This window comes from Rhipicephalus sanguineus, chromosome 8, assembly GCF_013339695.2.
Source record: "Rhipicephalus sanguineus isolate Rsan-2018 chromosome 8, BIME_Rsan_1.4, whole genome shotgun sequence".
Taxonomy (NCBI): domain Eukaryota; kingdom Metazoa; phylum Arthropoda; class Arachnida; order Ixodida; family Ixodidae; genus Rhipicephalus; species Rhipicephalus sanguineus.
Genome location: NC_051183.1, coordinates 160,462,334 through 160,484,116, shown reverse-complemented (window position 1 = coordinate 160,484,116; position 21,783 = coordinate 160,462,334). Strand labels below are relative to the sequence as shown.

General features: G+C 49.8%; 1 protein-coding gene across 1 annotated transcript in view; it reads left to right on the top strand.

The window, feature by feature from the left end:
* Positions 1-21,783, top strand: part of LOC119403640 (12S rRNA N4-methylcytidine methyltransferase-like) — a 119,494-nt gene that overhangs the window by 26,700 nt on the left and 71,011 nt on the right. Inside the window, 3 exon segments of the mRNA XM_049418640.1 lie at positions 4,358-4,494; positions 9,687-9,881; positions 13,421-13,523. Coding sequence (XP_049274597.1) covers positions 4,358-4,494; positions 9,687-9,881; positions 13,421-13,523 — 435 coding nt within the window.

Here is a 21,783-nt window from a genome sequence, read left to right as displayed (position 1 = left end):
CAGTCCAAGGAGAATGCTAACGTAGTCCAACCTGTCACAGCCAGACAAGCTTTCGCCGTAGTTCCGTATATGCACAAGATAGCGCACAATTTTAAGAAAGTGGCGCAGCGAGTGAACGTGGTCTTTACGGCCCTTCAAAAACTGGGCTGCTTGTGCAAACTGTTCGTTCCAGCGTCCAGACCCACCCTCGGGTGCACTACCAAACACGCAAATAAATTTAGAGATTGCATTTGCAATGTAGTGTATCAGCTACCATTGTCGTGTGGAAGATACTACGTCGGCCAAACGGGTCGTTGTTTAAATGAGAAGCTGAAGGAACATCTGTACAATGTGGATCGATGTAAGCAAGGGTGGCTGCCTGCTCATTGCAACACGTGTGGGTGCATGCCAAAATTTTCAGATTGCACCATTGTCGCAAAATGCAGGGATCGCACCACACGCGAAATCATCGAGGCAGAAAAGATTTTTTCATTAAAAGATGATTGTGTTAGCACCCCTTCTGTCACACTCACCGATAAAGAAAAGTTGTTCCTTGGCTTGACGTTGTGATGTACTTGTGCAATATCATTGTGTTTCGCGCATGACTGGTGGAACTGGTGACTGTATAAAAGCGAAGGCTTTGGCAAGAAATAAACTGTTGGCAGTTCAGCGCTCTGTCTCCTCTCATCTATCCCCTCCTGTCGTTTGCGCTGTTAAGCACTCTCTATCGATAGTAGCGCCCACCTCGTGAGGCGCTGGGTCGGCTGCCGGCAGAACTACCGGCGGCTCCCCCCTTTTTCCTTTTTCACAGGGCACTCGTGTGCAATATGTTCCTTCTGGTGAAAACTGTAGCACTGCACAGAACTTCGTGCATTGTCGTGCATACTAGGCTACTCGTCTCAGGTTTCGAGTCGTCTCTTGTGGTGGATGCACTGGTCTAGGGCGAGAAAAACAAATCAGGCCAGACCTCTGGTCTGCTCACTTTGACGGTTCGCAACTGATGTGCATTGGGATTATTCACGCAGTCTGAACCTTTGAACGCTGCAGTTTTTCTCACAAACTGACCAGGGGTGGAGGGTTCCCCTCTCCTTGCGTCTGCGTATCCGCACCGGGTTGCAGCTCGGCTCCTAACATTTGGATGGAGGAGGCAGAGGTCGGTATGCAGAGGATACAGTGAGCTACACTTGCACCTGGCACACTTGTGCATATAGCTGGCTCAGGCTGGTGCACTAAGAGCTCCACAGGTATATGGCAAAGGTGGGGTGGCTTTGCCCGATGAGGCATTCCATGTGCTCTGCGCTCGGTGCCGTAGGTTTAGCGTACTCGTAGAGCTCCTGCATAGCTTGTACGTTTACTGAACCAGTGATTTGTATGGTGCTTGAGTGCACAGCTACAACTCTGTGTGCATCTGCCTTCTGGCCCTCCAGATGGCACCACCGGGCGGCCCGATCAACAAGTGCTGCAGGGAGCAATCTCCGAAGCGTTACATTCTCGCTCATGCTCGTTGCTTGCTGACACTGATGCAGGGCCATCAAAAAACACTCCCTTGATCACTGCACTCACTGTGACGTGGAATCGGCATTCTCATTCACAGACCTGACGGACGCACTGCAGTGTGCTAGCAAGAACGTCCGCGCAGGCACCCACGCTGGCAGTCATGCCATCACCCCCAGGCACCATGTCACGTGGCTTCCTCGCCGGGTGAGCTGTGCCATATGACTGGAGTAATTCCAAGCCCCAGCACTCTCATTGGTACCCTGAAGGATTGCCCAACCGTGTTTTCCCATCCCTGCTCCCGCCATGGGGCTCTCCTGCACGTTTCCACCTGAAGAACGTCGCTCAGATCACTAGGCCTTCCAGCCTGTCGGCAGGATGCTTAGATGGTGCAAGCCCATATGGATGGATGGTGGAGCAGGTTAGATGTAGCTTGTGGTGCTGGCTAAAGCTTTCTGGCATGCTAGCGTAGTGTAAGGAGAATGCGGGTCCATTTCTGCCTCGAAATGGCCCGTCACGTCGCCGACCAAAACTTTCCGGATTAGTAACTGTGGGTCCGTCTCATCACCAGCCAAAACGTTCTGGCTTGACGTTGCTGGATGAGCTGCAGCCCCAAGCACCGAAATCTTCTCGTGGGGGCAGTAAAGGGGATGCTTACCCAACCCCTACGTGAGTGTGAGCTGGCGTGCACCATTGTTGTCAGGGCTAGCCAGTTGGAAGTTGAGGCCATCATCATATTACAGGGTCATGGTGCTTGTTTACAAATGAGCTTCCATGTTGGTACACCACTTGTGGAATTTCTGCTACCTAAGCACTCTTTGTCTAGTGAGGCCTAAATAACACCTACGGGCTCCCACGTCCACTTGCTCCAGCAACCACACTTGGCTGCGCCGAAGCGAGCGAGGAAACAACACGACAATGCAGAACAGGCTTTTTCCGTAAATATGTTTATTCCCATTCGGGAGTGAGATGCTTGTTGAGTGCGATAGCTCCAGGCACCTGCCTGGATCATGGCTTAAAGATGGGCCCGGCCAGGCATCTGCCAGGCATCAGCTCAGGCCTAGGGTATCCATTGATGGCAAGCTAGGATGTTGGGACTACTCGTGTCTGCCTAGGTTGCCAAAGGTTCTTAAACATGCGCACTGTGACCCTACAAGCTTGCCAGGCTGCTCGGACGACAAGGGACGTAGCCGTGACACACAGATGGAAGCTCAAGTCTATACCTGGCTCTTCCGTGGAGTCGCTGCTGGTGAAGCTTCCTTGCCGCTGGTCTCCGTCCAGTTTCTTTCTTGGCGGTGCATTCCATCCTGCCCTGCGTCCTCATTGTCCTCGGTCCAAGCTGCACGCACTTCCTGATGGGCTTGGGTCGGTGACCTCTGTCAGATGGTTCGCTGCAAGAGGAAGGAACAAAGGGGTGCGGGCGGCCGCTGGAAGTGGAGGGCCCTTCCTCGGCCAGCACACAGATCTCTGTACTCTCCACGAGCAGATGATGCGTTCAGTCTGCTAATCTGCAAGGATAGTGACAATGTCAACATCATCATCCAGTGTTTTGAGGCCACCACAAGTCAACGTACTGCCCATCGGTTATTAGACATCATGGTTATGTGAAGACGTACTTGCTGACGGGCATGGGGAGAGGAAATGCAATGCAAAGGGCACGTAGTGCATCTCCTATTTCTTGCAGTCCTCATGCCACCTTTCACAGATTTAAGTGTACGCCTCCATTTCCAATGCCTCCACCTGTGCTTGCATATACAGTGGCCTTCCTCTCATTGCCTGCTTCCAGGCAGACCGATGGGCAAACCCCCTGGGCTTCAGAATGAGCGATACTGCTCTCTCAAACCCTAAGCCACCTGTGCAACTGTTTCCCCTCTTCTGTTCTACTTTTCATATTTTCCCCCATTTGTCTTGTTTTTTCTACATCTGCGTTTCTTAAACTCTAAACACCAGCCACCTTTTAGTCCTTTTATCATTCTCACAGGTGCAAAATGGCCATGTCAATCTCCTTTCTAGTTTCTCTTTTTCCAGAGGCAAGTACCGATAGGGACACTGCGTGTTCTCAACAGCTAACCCACTTTGAAGGGCCCCTAAACGACCCAGAGGTAGAAATTTAGTTGAGGCGTTGCAGTTTTGCACGAGTCAACAACGAAAACGGGGCCCCGAGAATTTTTCGAAGTGGTGTTGTAATGGCGGAGTTACATGAAGATCGAAACGCAGCTGTGGCTCGTTTCTTTTGTCTCCTCCGTTTGTTGGCTCGTCTCTCCTCCTGGGCGAGTGTCCCTCCTCGCATGGCGAGGTGGACATACAGGGAGCACGTGTACCTGCGAGCAGGCAAACTGGTTCCTTCTGACATGACCAGATTCTCCTGGCAACGTCACGATCAACGCTGGGGATACCGAATGGCCCAAATAGGAATGTGGGATGTTTTTTTTTTTTTACTTTGTGTTGCGCCCGCAGCGCATAGTGCTGCCGAATTTGGCACTGTTGATCGTGACAACACTGAGCTCGATGTGCGTGTTTACTTGCAATGTTAAAAGAATATCGGAGCTTGTTTAGTTGCCCTTTAAAACAAACACTCCAAGGATGGCAAGGCATCCGTGACAAAGCTAGATCCACCTAGCAAAGCATTAGCCAGCCTGTCCGAGGCCCTCAATCTTGTTCACGCAACTATGTATAGCACGGTGTGTTTCCTTCCATCTTCACTAAGAAAGCCCAAAGAAGTGCGATAATTATGCGGACTGAGCATGGTAGTTTCCCAAGAGAGCGCATTGAAATCACTTTTGTTTGTGTTGAGTAGTAGAGAAAAATAACTGTGATACGGCGAAGGCAACTTTTAATAGAGCCAGGCAGAGATTCAGTATTGTCAACTTGTCTCCTCGTGCAGACATTTGTGGACCTGACCTTTGGAGCAGGTGGTCACACCAAGCACATCCTGGCAGCTGCTAAGGGCGTCCGAGTATTTGCCCTGGACCGAGACCCCGCAGCGTTCAGGAGGGCACAGCAAATGGCCAAGCAGTACCCGTGAGTGTGTTCCCGATTCCTCATCTTCAAAAACACTTGTCACATAGCTGGTCTCGCAAGGGTCGTAATGCTACGGGGATGCTGCTGCGTAGGTGCAATATCAATGAGACAGGAAGGAAAGGCAGCATTAATTCCTCCTTGCATTTATTCAATGCAGTATGCAAAAGCAACATAAGCCTTCACTCTGTGTGGTTAAGTTGCAAGGTTCAGCCAGCAGCCATTAATTCTCCTCTGTAAAATTATCCAGTGTGCCGAAAACCCGCCACCGTCATCTTCACATGTACGATAGAACTTTGATTATACGTCCCCCGGTATTGCGACCACCCGCGTTTTGTGATGAATCATTTAGGTCCGGGCAAAAGCCCCACAGAAATAATGTATTGGAAACCTTTATTATATGCCACAGTTTTACGCCGACCTCGCATTGTAAGAAGACTCTGCGATACCGTCCGAGGAAAAAAATCACCTTTTTTTTACTTGACTCGATTATAACGCCTGTGGGATGCGGAGTCGTGAAGGACGGATCCCAACATAAAACAAAACGATGTTTATTAACGTAGTAGCAGCAGTAGGGCAAGCATGCCGATGCTGCGCTTCGAAAGGTTAGAGAAACATACAACCAAGCTTGGTAGCTTGGGTTATATAGCCGGTAGTGGTGACGTAAGCCTCCGACGAAACTGCGTGGCTGTGTTTTTATCGGAAGCGTGGTGTAGCATGCATCCGTGTCACGCCGGCCCAGATAGTAACGAGGCGGAGGCTGCGCCGGTTTGTGCGCACTGTGTCGCCACATCACCCCCCCGCGGAGTGCAGAGCCCTCAGGGTCTGTAGGAATCTAGGAGGCGTACCAGACGTCCAGAGCGTCTCGTGAAAGGAGCGGGCTGCGACGTCGGTGGCTGTGGACGTACGCCAGTTGAAAGAGTAGCGCTGCCATGTTCGTTCGCCGCGATGTACGCGGGGGCTTGAGTCGGTCCTGTCCTGGTCGGTAACACGGAGTGGCGAACGGGTGCTCAAATTTTTCCTGGGGGTTGGGGCTGAGAGTGGCGTAGAGGACGGATCGAGAAACCGCGTGGATTCTGCGAGCCGTTCGGCTGACGGGCGGGGCTGCGGAGAGACGCTCCGGGAGGGCCGAGTGGGTCCGCGAGAGAGAGGTCGCACCGGGCGCGCTCGTCGACGAAGGCGGGACCGTCGTGGCCACCAGTACCGGGGAGGGTGCCGGCGCAGTCATGGATGACAGGGTGCTGCCGTGAGGGTGCAGTACGACGCTGCCATCGTGCGCCAGCAAAGCCTGTATGCGCTGCTGGGGAGTCACTGCCGGAGTCTGCAGAACCTTGCTCACCACGATCTGCACGCTCTCTGTGACTGGTGCGGGCGCGACGGGCACAGAGGACACCATACTGCCGCCCGTCGAGATGAGGGGCGCCGACAGGGTGCCGTGATGGTGGTGGTCCGTCCCCGCCACATGTGTAGCCGGTTGTTATCGGCTGGGGAACAGTTCCGACTGGCCATGGTGCGGGTTCGTCTGCTGCTGCGGGTTCGCCTGCTGCCGCGGGTGCCGGGGGCTCGTCCGCCGTCGCGGGCGGTGCCGGGGGCTCGTCCGCCGTCGCGGGTGCGGGAACGGCTGCTGTGGCGGGTGCGGGCACGGCTGCTGTGGCGGGTGCGGTCACGGCTGCTGTGGCGGGTGCGGGCACGGCTGCTGTGGCGGGTGCGGGCACGGCTGCTGCGGCGGGTGCGGGCACGGCTGCTGCGGCGGGTGCGGGCACGGCTGCTGCGGCGAGTGCGGGCACGGCTGCTGCCGGTTGCGGTGGGGCTAGCACGAACCCTCGAAGTTGGTCGTATGCCTGCGGCCCAAGAGGAGGCACAACGCGTCGCAGAGCAGGAGGAAGCATAGCTACCGTGATGGCGTACTTGTCCTGCTGCGAGACGATGTTACGCAGGGAGAAGCCAGCCTCCATCTTGATAAGCCAGATGGCTGGACATTGCGGCCAGAATTCGGGAAAGTCCGGCGGCAGCAAGATGCAGTGCGCCGTGGTTTCATCCGGTCGCAGCGCCATCGTGATAGGCGTGTCAGAGGTCGGTTGACTCGGCGTGAAGGTCCCGTGGAATCTTCTGGAAGGTCATTCCAAGGTCCGGGTCATGGCGGTGCGGTTTGTTCGTTTTCCGGGTCACCAGATGTGGGATGCGGAGTCGTGAAGGACGGATCCCAACATAAAACAAAACGATGTTTATTAACGTAGTAGCAGCAGCAGGGCAAGCATGCCGATGCTGCGCTTCGAAAGGTTAGAGAAACAAACATACAACCAAGCTTGGTAGCTTGGGTTATATAGCCGGTAGTGGTGACGTAAGCCTCCGACGAAACTGCGTGGCTGTGTTTTTATCGGAAGCGTGGTGTAGCATGCATCCGTGTCACGCCGGCCCAGATAGTAACGAGGCGGAGGCTGCGCCGGTTTGTGCGCACTGTGTCGCCACACGCCCAAAATATTCGCGGGTGCAAGTGAGAAGCTTACATGCCCTATGTAGGTTGACGGTCATAAAAGAAGGGGGAGTGAGAAATGTGTAATACGCTTTCTTAGAATGGAAAATTTATTCTCTCGGCATCTTCTGTGATCCAGTTTTCATGGCTTCAAGATCGCTTCTGGATACGTCTCGATCACAGATGTATTCCGGGGCCATTACCTGGACAAGCCCAATCATTATTTTTCACGTTTTCGGGCCGTGGAAACTTTTCCTGGTTAACATGCAAATGAAGATATCTTCCCTTTGTTTATGGCAGTCACAGGCATCGAGCATGCAGAAAGGATGGCGTGCAAAATAATTTTTCCCTGAAATGAGCGTTCATAACAACAGTGGCACATCACCATTTGCCCTTCACAAGGGAACAAATACGACGCGCACAGTTCAGGTGTGCATGAAGTCATCCTAGGCAAACTCGCTACAAAATGTGCTTTGTTGCCGTTTGACGGTGATGAAATTTGTTGCCATCGTGGTTTTGGTTTCGTTTCTACTTGCAGGCAATTTTCAGACTCGTTTTATCAGAAAGAAGATGCGCGTTAGATTATATTTCTTTTTAATTTGAGAATAAAGATTCGCTCACACCTCTTCCAATTAAATGCTTAGCTGTCATTTTAAAATAATGTAATCTACCTTCCTTGGAGAAAAGTGGGGTCATGCCGCGGGCTTGTACAGGCAGTCTGTACCCGTTTTTAGGGTGAGGCTAAGTGTCACTGCCTATATATTTAGTTTTTCGATTATGCGACGGTTTTGTCTGGTTCCCACAATGTCGTGTAATCAGGGTTCCACTGTATGTGCCCCATCTGCAGCATGCCCTGCAATTAGATGTGGACACATTTTATGTGTCCAAAGTAAACTCACAGTTTTGTCGCAAGGGCGCAGCAATGGAAGCGAGTGCAACAGATTGGAAGACTAGCAGCGAACTCCTTTAAGATCCGACCTCGAGTAACTCCACAGAACGATGGCATGAGGGAATACTGCCACTCCCGGCAGCGAAGCAGTTTTCGTGCTCTCTGTCATCTCAACACGTAGTAAGCAGTGAGAGCACAACACGTATATGGGCAGAAGCCGTCTATTTCTGTCTGTCAAGACAGAGCGCGTGCCAGCATGCACGACCCCACTCCTTTGATCAAATGTCACAGTTGCCGCCCAAGCAACCCAGCCCCCCACCCACTTCCCTTCACGCTCCTTCACCCAACAAAAGACAGGTGGGGCATTTCCTCTATGTGCACAGTTAAATACAGGAAAGGCACGCAACACGATACAAAAACGTAGACGACAGAACATGTACAAGGGCACTTGTATTTGTTCCCTCATCTACGTCTTTGTCACGTGTTGCGCCACTTTCCTATATTTAACATTTCCTGTATGCTTGGAGAGCCATTAACGGCAGCCCTCGCACGCAGGTTGGTGTTATCACATGTACCCTTCGTGCAGCGGAGGTGGCTGGCTCATTTCATTTCAGCTGCAGCCGCGTTCGTCGGCAGCACTCACGCGCTTTTACTCACGTGTAGAACATGCGACACACGGGGCAATGTTATCCATTTGGACTTTATACGGAACATGACGGTGACAGCAAAAACCTGCCTGGAATGTCCACATAATTTCTATTGCAGTAAAAAACTAGAGGATGTTTAGGCTTTGCCTAGAAGAGTGCCCCGTTGGCATCTCAATCGCTTGCCATGCTTTGCTTCTCGGTGGACACCCACTGCAAGGAAAGGAATGTCTGTGCAAGCGAGACTGGCTTCTGTCAACTCTCCCATGGTGCCTACTGCAAGTACAGTCACAAAGTACCCATTACGCCATAATATGCACAATAGCGCACTGTTGATGCTGTGGCTGATGATTATGATTAGTTTGGCTCTATAATGGATGCACCCACTCATTGTGCAATTCACATGGTGCAATTATATGCCTCTGTCAGATAATATAACATGTGTTAATGCGACCCCTCACACTACATGATGCCTGTAGAGGGGTTTGTTCATAACCACTTTCAAGCACTGTCTCCTGATTTCTTATCATTTGCATCTATCGTGATTTTTCACTGGTAGCCAACACTGCCAACACCGCCAACACCGACACTTTAATTTCGGTGACACTGGCTGTTTAATGCTGTCGTGTTAAAAACTTCACTAAGATGTGAGAGTAAGCTATGTAGAAATTAAACATTCACCCAGTTATTTTGCAAGTATACCATAGCATGTATTTGATTCTTCTATGTCAAATTGAATTTAACATGAAATTTAACATGAATTCACTCTGACCTACTACCTAACTATTTTTGGAACGACTGTGGAAACTGCTATGTCACTGACGTACACCAACATTTGTATGAAACACTTAAAATCGGTGCTTTTTGAGTCATCTCCGCTAAATTCTTGCACCTATATCGATTACCTATATTCATTCTTTCACCTACATCTCCATCTAGTTGCACTGTACAGAAGTGTACATCATTCCTGGATGAGCAGTTAAAGCATGTCAGCACTGTAGTGGCTGGTCCACCGAAGGCAGCACACCTGTGCTGCAGACCCAGTCATGTGGCTAAGAGAGTCAACTGAGACAGGCCTGAGCAGTGGTTGGAAACGCTTCTTGCTCTGTCAGTGATGCCGAAGCAGGTGAACCTTGTTCTGACAGGGCAGCCAACGTGAAAGAAAGGGATGAGAGAAGTTTCCTTGCAGTGCGGGACAGCTGGTGCCCTTGCTGGGCCGCTTCAGTGAGCTGGGCCCCCTGCTGGAGCATCAGGGAGTGTCTCCAGGCAGCCTGGACGGGGCACTGGTCGACTGTGGCTGCTCCTCCATGCAGATGGACAACCCCCAGCGGGGATTTGGGCTGGCACGCCAGGGACCGCTCGACATGCGCATGGATGCAGCCAGGCAAGCACTTCATTGGGGCTCTTTCACTGTGTACATCACAAGGCATTCATGCCATGCACAACAAAATTAACAGAGCAGCCGCCAAAGGATGGCATAGACGAGCGCCGTCTACCTGTTTCCTCTCCTTGTCTAAGCATTTCTGCTACTATGTACCGACGTGCCCAAGTCAAGGTATTATTGCAACTGTAGTCGGATGCAACCTAAAAATTCTGGAGAGGCCCTACCCAGATGACCAAAGCAATGTCCCGCCGATGCATTCGGCAATGTTTTCCGAAGGTGGAGTAAAGAAATAAATAGAAATAAACAGAGACAACAAGAACATGTCCAAAAAACGGAGAAAAAAAAGAATGAAATAGTGGAAGAAAGAAAAAGTTGCGCAACCTAGACAAACAGCAACAGCGCGGACTGCCTAGGTGCCCATCAAGTCCTTTGTCTCTTTAGCAGTGTGCCTCCAGTGCAAGCCAGGGTAATTATTTCTTATAAGCACTCTCCGGCACTATAGAAACAGACACGCCTGTATCGGTTTTCATTTGCACATTTTGCCGGCCACCATGTGGCTACGAATGATACTGTCACAAGAAAAAATATTATGCAGCAGCATGTTACCGTCACTGTGTGCTTCCGTGTCGTCTGTGCTGTCTTTCACACTTTGTGTCGCCCTCGACGTTTGGCAACATCTAGCTAGATGCCCCATTCGGTGGCCAAGACCGCACTGGTACGTCCGGAATGGGCAAGCACTGGCAGCACGGTTCTGTCCACATCGGAAACAGCCTTGTACCGGTGGTGTTCGTGCCTTGTTCACGTCTCCTTTGCCGCTGTTTCCCATGGCTTCTCGATTGAAACTTTTCACATTGAGCATGCCGTTTGACCGTATTAACTTCTGTTTCCCTAAGCGAGTTTGGCTGTATTGTCTTTATCTCTGTGCAGACGAGCTCGATGCTGTTTGCGACATTGCATGCGTCTAGAAATGACAGTTTGCTCCTCTTCAGTAGTTCTTCTTGGGTAATCTTAATCCAGTGACAAAACAGTCTCGCAAAGCTTTGTCTAGGAAGTCCCCAAATTTGCACGACGTCGCAACACATTTAAGTTCAGTCGCAAATGCTGCCAAGGACTCATTTGGTTGCTCACTCTGCAGTTAAACCTAAACTGAGGAGGGACTTGAAACCGGTTACCCACGGTTCGAAGACGAGGGTCGTAGCCACTCGACTATCCAGGCATGCTAGCAAAACAAGCATTTATGGGAACTCTATGATTGCATTGCTGTAAGCGAGAGAGAGAGGAAGAGTAGTGTAGCAAGGAGTGAGGCCACCAGCTTCACTTTTTCCACAGCCTTCGCACCACTACAGCCCCAGTTTTCTTTTTCTTAGACACAACCATAGGTTGGCAACAAGTCACTCCAGAAATACGTGTTGCACTCACTTGGGCTCACCAAAACTTTCCTCAACCAGACTAACTCGGATATACTATATAGCAAGGGCAAAGGAATCACGCAGGCCGCGGTAGAATAGGGAACCACAAAAATGCAGCTCCACTACTGTGCAACCTGAGGAAGTGCGTAGCACAGGCACCCCGCTATGCAGCCTGCGAACGAAGCGTCTCGATCTGGGCTCTCGACAGAACGACGTCAAGGGCTTCGTGGCAAGTGCAAAGAAGATGGTCCAATATGTGGAGCCTCGGAAAAGAGCTGCACGGAGCGTGTTCTCAAACAGGAAGATGCGATGAGAAAACTGGACCACGTCATCGACGATGTTGTTGAGCATGGTCCAGCTGTCAACTTGGAGGACAAGAAATTGAGCTGTGTGGATTCAAATTGTGGTGAAGACGATGAGATGTGAGCCCCTGTGACAGACTAACGGAGCTCATTAGATAAGTGCATAAAAGTCGGGATCATTGAGTACTGTCACTGTGAAAGCAGCGAAAATGAAAACTAGACACCCCTAATTACTAGGTCGGAAAATAAACTTTTGATTCATTGCTTTATTGATTGATTTCGTCTCCATAGACAATGGCTGGCCCTGCATGTTTTTCATCCAGCTTGCTTGGGTAAGGGCCACACTGAAGTAAGTATTCATTTATACACGTGGCAGAAACATTGAAAAAGAAGTTAGAGTACAGGTGAGAATAACATGGAAAAGTCCCTTTGCAGCGGACATTCGCCCGTCTAAAAATAAAAGATCAACAAGACAGCAAGCACCACCTGCTAAAAAAATTGAAAAGCTAAATTGTGTAGTACACGTGTAAGCCACGTGTCAAGTTCACTGGGGTGTCAGGCATGTAGGAACGCCATTATGTAGTGCGCTCTTCATGACTCGCTGAGGGCGCCCGTATCTTGCACAGTAAGGACAGCAGCTTGTGAAATGGAGTATAGTAACAATGGTCCAGCAAATCTTTTGTGAGAGTATTGTCCCACCTCAACCAATTATTATTGGGCACTTAAGTAGTGGCAGGCTTTAAAGAAAGACGTAAAACCTTAGGCACTGTACATGCGGCAGTGCACGTTTTTGAAGTGGAAGCATGTGGATCACAATGAGTGCCTCTTTTAATGACTTTCCTAACCTCCACAAAATGGTCATCACCAAAGGGAGTCTTACCCCGGCTAGCTGTTAGTCACTCGGTTCCCTTGGCAGGATCAAGCTACTTGCGTCCGAGTTGGTACCCTGGCTGAGACGATGTGGCGGTGACCTGGCTTTTGCCTTGCTAGTAGTCATTGGATTGTCCATAACATTATTGTGAGTCGTTGTCGGTCATCGTTGTCCTTGCAGATATCTTGGTTCTTGTTGTCAAGTTTGTTGTTGCATTCGGTGGAGGTGCACTGTTTTTCGGCGCCTTGCTTCTTGGTATAATCTTTGTTGCTGACTCACTTGTTGATGCCATGCTTGTTGTTGCTGTGGCTGTGCGGCTCGTCATTGACTGGCTTGTGGTTGCTTGCTTTCCTCTCGGCATTCTCATTACGTGCCTTGGCACTTGGTCAGATGATGTGCCTTGATGAAGCTGAGTCCTTGCAGTGTGAGGCACATTACAAAATGTGCCTTACGGCTTGTGGAATCTTCCCGAGAAGATGATGACAAATTATGTGGACTTTTAAAGCCTATAGCAACAGGCAAGTAACGCGAGCCCTCGAAGCTCGAGTTCAGGCCGTTGCTTGCAAACACGCGGGACGAAGGAAACTATTAGAATCCATGCTCCATGTGGAACAGCAGCTTTGAACGCCAGCAAAAACTCCGAAGTACTAGTTGGTTAAAAGATCCTGCAGACTTGTTGCAATGTTGCATGAAGGCCTGGTTTCGGTTACCACAACGGTGATTACAGGATCATGGCAGGATCAGGCTTGCATATATTTAGCATATCCCAGGATGCTTCCTTGTTATGAAATTCAGCTTCTTGTAGCAGCTGGGAAAAGTTGTCTTGCCAAAGCACATTTTTACCAAGACGGCCCAACTTGCAGTCTTGATGCTAACAGACAAGTGGGCATTTTGGTTATGTCTCTTTTTTTGTTTTTTTGTAAGGTACATTTTTCTAACCATTGCGCATGTGACCAGGTTTCCCGGTGAACCGACTGCTGCTGATGTCGTCAATTTCCTCGACTACGACTCGCTGGTGCAGGTGCTCAAGTTGTATGGAGAGGAGAAGCGGGCCAAAAAGGTATTGTCAAGAATATGCACGGGCAGCACCTTTTATACACAGCTGTACATCAGCCAAGTTGCATGAAAATGCAGCAGCGAAATGCAAAAAAGAAAGAGCTTTTTAACGGCACGTTCAATAGGGTTTGCTGGCGCATGATAAGGCGACAGCAGCATAGCACAGACAAGTAAGGGAACACAGGGCAGCACTCTCTCTTATGTTCCCTGATGACTCTTGTGTCACGTCTTCGGTTGTTTTTTCTGGTGCAGTTTCTTTTTAGTTTACTTATTGCTACTTTAACGCTTTAACTTGACCGTTTTCCTGACAAACTATTGTCTTAAATTCTGGTCACACATAGAGAAAGTATTTTTTCATTGAATAATATTTATAGCGCAAGCTGTTATGAGCTCACAAAAACAGCAAATTTTGGTGGGGATGCCATCACCCATTGCCACCATTGCCAGTGTCCATCGTAGCTATCGCTTATAATGAGAAAGAAAAGATTTATTGGTTGCTGCTGGTTTCGAACCTGGGTACTCTTCGGGAGAGTTTACTATCTTGCCGCTCGAGAAAGCTTAGCTCACTGGCAAGGACTGATCATACAAGGAGGTGTGCGTGCAAACACGGACACAGGAGACGAGAACAAGACAACACAAATGCTGACTGCTGGAAGGCTGCACAGGGGCGGAAAATAAAGGGACACAAAACTGATCTACAGATGCACAGGTAGTACCGTAAAAACCCGCGTATAGCCCGGGGTTTTTTCCTAGATTTTAGGGTGCGAAATTTCGGCCCCGTACTATATGCGGGTCCCAAGAATTTTCGGCCCAAATTCAGTTTCGGTTTCGGCATAGTGCGGTGCCATAGAGTTTCTTACAATAATACCTAGAGTGGAATCTGGCGCTAGTGTCTACGCGGACTCCTTGAGCGGCGCTTCAACCACCATGGGAATGATGGGAAGTACAGGCTTCGGATTTGCTTCGGATGGATTAGGTTCTTGAGATTCGCGACGCTTGTTTGCCGAATGTAAAACAAAGCGATATGAAGTTATTTCCAATTAAAACTTGCTTCATTCTTTTGCACGTAAAACTTATTGCAAAAAGTTTGCGCGACCGTGAGATAGAACTGAAACGTGGACAAATTTGACCACCAGGGTATGCATTGCTCTGCATTTGCGCTCCAGATTTGGCATCACAATATAATGAATTATTTTCTTTACAACACTTAAAACAAACACGCTTGTTTTTCCCTCGAAAGTACGCATTATCTATTTATAGAAATAACAGTACTGTATTGAGTGAGAAGCACTTAACGTATCGTCTGTTGCGATGCCAGGTGCGTCTGTCCAAGTGGTCTGCCTCCAACGCTTCTCTCGTTTTGTTGTGAAGGGAAGTCAGAGGAGCGCGACGGTGCGTCTACTTAGCTTCGCCGTCGTTTTGAAGCTGATTTGAACGTGTTTTGGTAAGACGCGCTTATCAAACAAACGTGAACGCGATGCAGTTTGCTGCACTGACATGGAACGCTACATCTGTGCGCAGCGGTGAGTGCACGACGCTTTGCTAAAACTGTCAAATAGAACCTGTAAAGCTGCAGCGTCGCAGCAAACCAAGAGATCTAGCGATCTTCAGCCTCTTTGAACAACAAAGGCGCTGCTTGAGTGCTTTGAAACGCACCCCACTACCCAGGCCTCGCGAAGAACGAAACTGAAACTGTAGAAAAAGATCCGTAGACAGTTCGCTAGCTAACGCTATCCAATCCGAAGCCTGTACTTCCCATCATTCCCATGGTGGTTGAACGATCGCAGCGCCAGTTTCCTCTCTAGGTTATTGTATGAAACTCTATGTGCGGTGCTATCATCATCATCAGGTGTCTGCGCGCTTCTGCGCTAGGTAGTGTTAGCGGCGTTAGCAAGCCGGTGGCATGATGCGAGCTTCGCGTCCGGGCCTTCAGGTGTCGCCCCCATCGGAACGACGACAGCGCACCGCCGGCAGCAGTAATTGAAACGCCATCTAAGCCTTTTTTTCGCCGATTTTATTTGTAAGACTTCAGGTCAATATGCATGAAAAACCGTTTCTCATTTAATTTTAGGCTGCCAGAAGCGTGTATAGCGCGAAAGCTAAAAAGATTTGAAAGTGACGCACTTTTGGGGGCAGCACAAACCAGAAAACAAACAGTCACACCGCACTGGTAGCACTGGTGGCCGTGCAAGGGACGCGGATATGTTCCTATCAGTTATAGACAGTTTGCTGAATACTGTGAATGAAGTGGTGCGACATCTTGAGCAGCAGAAGTGCAGAGACTTTAGCGGTATACCTTTCTTATACCAGTGAAGGCTTCGTGCAGTTCGGTGTATTTATCATCCAATGCTGGGCAGCTTCTGTGCTCCGGACATCTGTGGAGGGGCTATGCGTAGTACGTACCTTCTTTGCATATAAATGCTTATGCATGTATGTTATTCACTGGTATACATGCTAAAACGCTACTTACGTGTCATTCGTTTTGTGTAAACATCGATGCAGTCGCAATAAAATAATTTCTTGCAGCAAGTTTGTGTGATCAGCGTTGTCATTTCGCTCGACCTGTATGCGGCAGCACTACCCTACTAAAGTAAGTATGTAAGATACTTGTGAGTACCTAATGAGTAATTGACCACAGTGTTCGTTATGGAAACGAGAAAAATTCAGGGAGGGCGGAGAGGGGGCTGCCGGAGCGAGCGGGGGACAGTGGCGACGCAGAAGCAGACGACGGCGGCATCGTCTGCTATGCGGAACGCCTGCCGCCATATCAAAGCGCCCTTGTGCGTCGTTTGAAACGTATTTCATTTTATACACAGTTAAAAAATCTACAAACAATATTCGTAGTTCTTAAAACTAAATTGCATGTGAAAGATGATAAAAGCTTTTTCTGTTGAGAGCAAGATAACATTTTTAATTGTTTTTGCAACTACCGTTAGAATCCAGACGACGCTACCATCGTGTCCAAACTTCGTCCCCATTGGCTCTATGGACATGTCACTCCATTGGCGTTAGTCTTACGGACCCCCGCGTGCAACAGTGGTTGGTCAGTTGGTCAGTGGCCTTTGCTTCAACTTGGTGCCCATAACGACGGCCTCGATTTTGCTCCTGTGATTTTACGCCATGTCAGGACTCTGCTGCTTTTAAAAGAAAAGTTATCGCTGCTGCCAAAACCATGGAGGAAGGAATACTAAGGAGAGGCCCTATCGTATTTCAATGCATTGCGAAAAGTGTGGCGGAAGTGACGTCAGATTTATGGGGCAAACAAACCGGTATGGGGCAAACAAAACAGCAGACGCCCCGCGGCGTGCTCTCCGCGGTGGTTAGCTTCTGCGCAGATTTGTAGTCCCGGCTTAAACTTAGCGCGTATTGTGTGGTTCGCACGCAGTAAAATGTTGCAAGCAGACGTTTACCAGGCTGTTCGTGCGTGGCAGGCCCGAGCGCTGCGTGCTGAAATTCTTCGTGGAGCGTTTTTGTGCAACAGTACAGAATACCGGTACGTGCCGTGATCAAAAACGTTCAGCCCCTGCATCATTGTATTCGAACTCACCTAGCAGTGACTTACGCGTTCTGCTGGGCGTTAGGCCTTCCCTTTCTTGTAGCCCGATTTCCCGGTCTATTGCCGGATTAGCGGTTCTTTGTTCGTGTATCTGGAGTGAGCGTAGTAGCTATTCGGCGAAACGCCAACCTATAGATGACGTAACTTCACGTCGAAAAGAGGACACCGCTGTATTGTATACGCGATCGTGCACGTAAAGTTTGTGATTCCAGTACGCACGCAACAACAAGCACGCAGTGAGCGCACACCGCACAATACATACATCACGTAGTCCGATAACAACAACATAAGTTTATTGCCCTTTCGTTGAACGACACAGCCTTAAAAAACGTACGATGCTTTCGGCGCATGTTATGTACGGCGCGTCAGACGCCAAAAACAAAAGTTCACGTGTGTTCTGAGTTGACACAATGAGTAAGATGCAACAGAGCGCACATCCGAGAGCTTCGCATGCAAATACCATGCATTAGTGATCAGCAATGAAGCGAACGTGTACGTACACATGAAAAGTGACACCTGGTACTTTCCGTAGTGCACGCGATTTGCACCGGTCATACGCAACCATACGCAACAGCTTGGAATTGCGTAGCTTTCCTAAAGAAAACACACAAGGAGCAGCATGCGTGAATCGACTGCGCCGCGGCGCCGCTTGCACGGCGAAAAAAAAAAGGCTCGAATCGTGCATGCGCTTGCAAACGACACGGCGGAAATCGCGAAATGTTTCGAGGCTCCTTCGCTAGGAGGCGATGTGGGTGTTTGCATTGTGCAACAGTACATCGCAAACACCCACAACAGTACTCTATGCCGATAGCTCGGTGGTAGCACGCTTGGCAGATACGTCCTCTGAGCCAGTAAAGGTCAGCAGACGACTCAGGCAGGGGTGCCCACTCTCGCCCCTGCTATACATGCTGTATGCATCAGGCTTAGAAAGTGCCCTCATCCAATCAAACATTGGGTTCAAGATGAAATTTCTGTCAGAAGGACAGCCCGAAGTATGGACACTACCGGGGCTGGTGTTTGCAGATGATATTGTTCTCCTTGCGGAAGACCGACATCAGCTCCAGCAGTTGGTGACAATATCAGCTCACCATTTGGCAGGCTTAGGCCTTCGGTTCAACCCTCAGAAGTCGGCTGTTGTCCAATTTGCCGGAGAAGTGGATACAAACTTCCCGTTGGAACTTCCGAATGGAGACAAACTGCCATTCTCAACAGAATACCGGTATCTGGGTGTGACCATCGGCATGGGGGAAGGCCAATTCTTGAGGCACGAGGATCGGTTGCGACAGACCTCCCAGCGCGCGAGCTGCATTCTGCGCCGGAGAAGCCTCTGGGGTTGCAACAGATATGTATTGGTGCGAGAGCTGTGGAAGTCGGTCCATGTCCCATGTCTGACCTTTGCAAATGCCATTATATGCCTGTCAAGCAGGACCCGTGAGTGGCTGGAGCGAGGCCAAAGGGAGGTGGGTCGTTTGGCACTAGGCTGCCATGGAAGGGTCGCAGTGGAGGCCATTCAGGGGGATGTAGGTTGGTCAACGTTCGAGGCAAGGGAAGCCACAAGCAAGATAGCTTATGAAGGACGCCTACGCTTCATGAATGATCACCGGTGGGCCCGTCGCATGTTCCGCTACCTGCACTTCGTGGGGCTCAGAACGCAGTGGTTAAATAGAGTCTACTTTCTCCGACGCAAGTACGGAATGTTGGACTGCTCAACACTCGAGAACACGGAGCGCAAGTTTACCGCGGCAGTTCGGAAACGGATACGCGAAGAGGAGAGCGCACAATGGCAAATGTCGCTGCAGCAAAAGAGTACACTCCAGCTGTACCGAACATACAAAGAGGCCATTGCCCCGGAATCTTTGTACGATAACAGTGGTGGAAGTGGGCTACTGTTCGAGGCGCGCGCGGGAGCGCTTCGCACGCTGGCATATCACAGCCACTTCGACCCGAACATCGATTCAACTTTATGTAGAGCGTGTGGAGCAGAACAAGAGACAGTGGAGCACTTGGTACTGCAATGCCAAAAACTCTCACCCCGCCCGCCGAAGGCCACTACTCTCCCTCAGGCACTGGCCCTCACGGACAGGAATGCAAAAGCCGTTGCCACCACAAAGACAAGGCTCCAACAGTGGTGGAAGTGGTGCCAGAAGTGAACTCTTTCGTGCCTTCGTTCTTTTTTTTCTTTCTTTTTGTCGTTCTTTTTCTTTCCTTTTTTTCTTCATACCCAGGCTAGAACACACCATATGTGTCCACCCGCTACAAAGGGCAAAGCCACAAATCATCATCATCATCATGTGGAGGCTTCACGAATGTGACGTCAGGGCCTCTCCTTATTTTTCCTTCCTCCATGCCGAAACCATCGGCAACTGTGCCGCGGAGCAGCAGTTCGAAGTCAACGAGCGGAGTATTTGCGGTTGGCGGAAGCAGAAGAAAGCCCTCTTTGCATGCAGCAGCCAGCGAAAAAGTTTCCGCGGACCGAAAAATGGAGCATTTCCTGACGTGGAACGAGAACTCACAGACTTTGTGCAGGAGCAGCGAGCTGCACATCTTGCTGTCAACATCGAGCTGCAACAAGCGAAGGCAAGGGAGATCGCTCGAGACAAAGGCATTCAGCCGGAGGATTTCAAAGCAAGCAAGCATTGGGTGTCTCGCTTCATGCGCCGCGCTGGGTTCTCCCTACGTTGGCGTACGTCGATCTCCCAGAAGCTACCAGAGAGCTACGAAGAGCACCTTGTGGCTTTTCAAAGGTACATAATTGCGTTGCGAAAGGCAGTCCCCTTTCAGCTGGGCCAGATCGGCAACGCGGATCAAACGCCGGTCTACCTGGATATGCCCTCGGCGCTGACGGTGCATCAAAAAGGCTCCAGGCAAGTTATCGTGCGGTCGACTGGGAACGAAAAAACGCGGGTAACTGTAATGTTATCCTGCTCGGCTGACGGTTGCAAGCTGCCACCCTACGTGGTGTTCAAACGAAAGACGCGTTGAAGGGGGAGAAGTTCCCGAAAAATGTCGTCGTCCGCTGCCAGGACAAGGGGTGGATGGACGAATCGCTAGTCCTGTCGACGGCCCGGAGCACTGCTGGGGCTCCCTTCAATGCTTGTGCTCGACGCGTTTCGGTGTCACCTGGCCGACTCTGTAAAGCGACTGCTGCGCGACTCCCGCACCGAGCTCGTCAGCTGCAGCCGCTTGATGTGTGCCTTAATAAGCCATTTAAGGACCATGTCAAGCGCCTGTACGTGGAGTGGATGAGGTCCGGAGAACCAGAAGTTAACCCTGCCGGACGGCTGAAACGGGCCTCGCCAGCGATGCTCTGCTCGTGGATTGTCGAGGCTTGGGCCTGCATTCCAGAGGTGCTCGTTTGCCGCGCCTTCAAAAAGTGCTCCACCTCGAACGCGCTTGATGGCACTGAGGATGATGTGCTGTGGGAGAACATTTCCGACAAGGGAGCTTCGGAAGAGAGTGCGTCCGACGAGGACGATGAATGAAATGTCAATAAATGCATTTTTTCCATTTTCCTCGGACTATATTCGGGTGAAAACTTTTTTTCTCACGTTTGCTATCCCCGAATTACACCCCAGACTATATGCGGGTCCGAGCTATATGCGGGTTTTTACGGTATATGCCACCTGCCGATCTGGTACATGTAGTGTTTCTACGTGTGAGATAACTGTTGCAGCATTTCGTTTCTTCTTTATGCAGGTTAATCGAAGGGTGGCTCATGCATGCAGTTCCACTACTATCGATATGCCATTCTAAAAGACAGGGCGTGCAAACACGGACACAAGAAGGAAGTCAAGACACCACAAACGCCAACTAACAACTGCAAGGGCACACAATGGCGTAGAAGAAAGAAGGCACGAAAACTTATCTGTGCATGCCCAGGCAATAGGCAAACCTATTAATCCGGCACACATGGGGGTCTATGTGAAAGATAACTATTAAGGCATTTGATTTTAAATGCGAAGCATTTCTTAGCAAACTTCTGCTACTTTGAGCATATCTGTCTGTCTGTCTGTCTGTCTGTCTAGCCGCCTACGGCTTTGCGTTGTCGTGGCCGTTTCGTTAATGGGATGTATACCAAAATTGATATGCCATATGACATGATTGTATGATGAACATCAATGACAGGTCATAACATGAAAATCATGACACGCATGTCATGAACGGTGTGATTTACATGCCACGCTCTTGGTGCTCTTGCAGCCGCTTCGTTAATATATACCAAAATTGGTATGTCGTGATAAGAGTGTATGACGAACATAAGTGACAGATCCTAACGCGCAAATCATGACCTGCATGTCATGTACACCATGATTTACACGACATGGATTTGAAGCGCTCGTCACCATTTAAGTAAATGGATATGTACCAAAATTGGTATCGCGGGACATTTCTGTGTGATGAACATAAATGACGGGTCGTAACATGAAAATCGTGACATGCATCTCATGTATCACATGACTTACATGCCATGCTCCCGGCTGTTTCGCGAGCTTCATATACACTAAAATTGGTACTGCGTAACATGACTGTATGACAAACATAAGTGAGAGGTTGTAACATAAAAATGACATGCATGTCCTACGAGGTGAAAACATACCATCTCATGGTGCATTTGCAGCTGTTTCCCTAGCTTGATATACACCAAAATTAGTATTCTGCGACGTGACGGTATGACAAACATAAGTGACTGGTCGTAACATGAAAATCA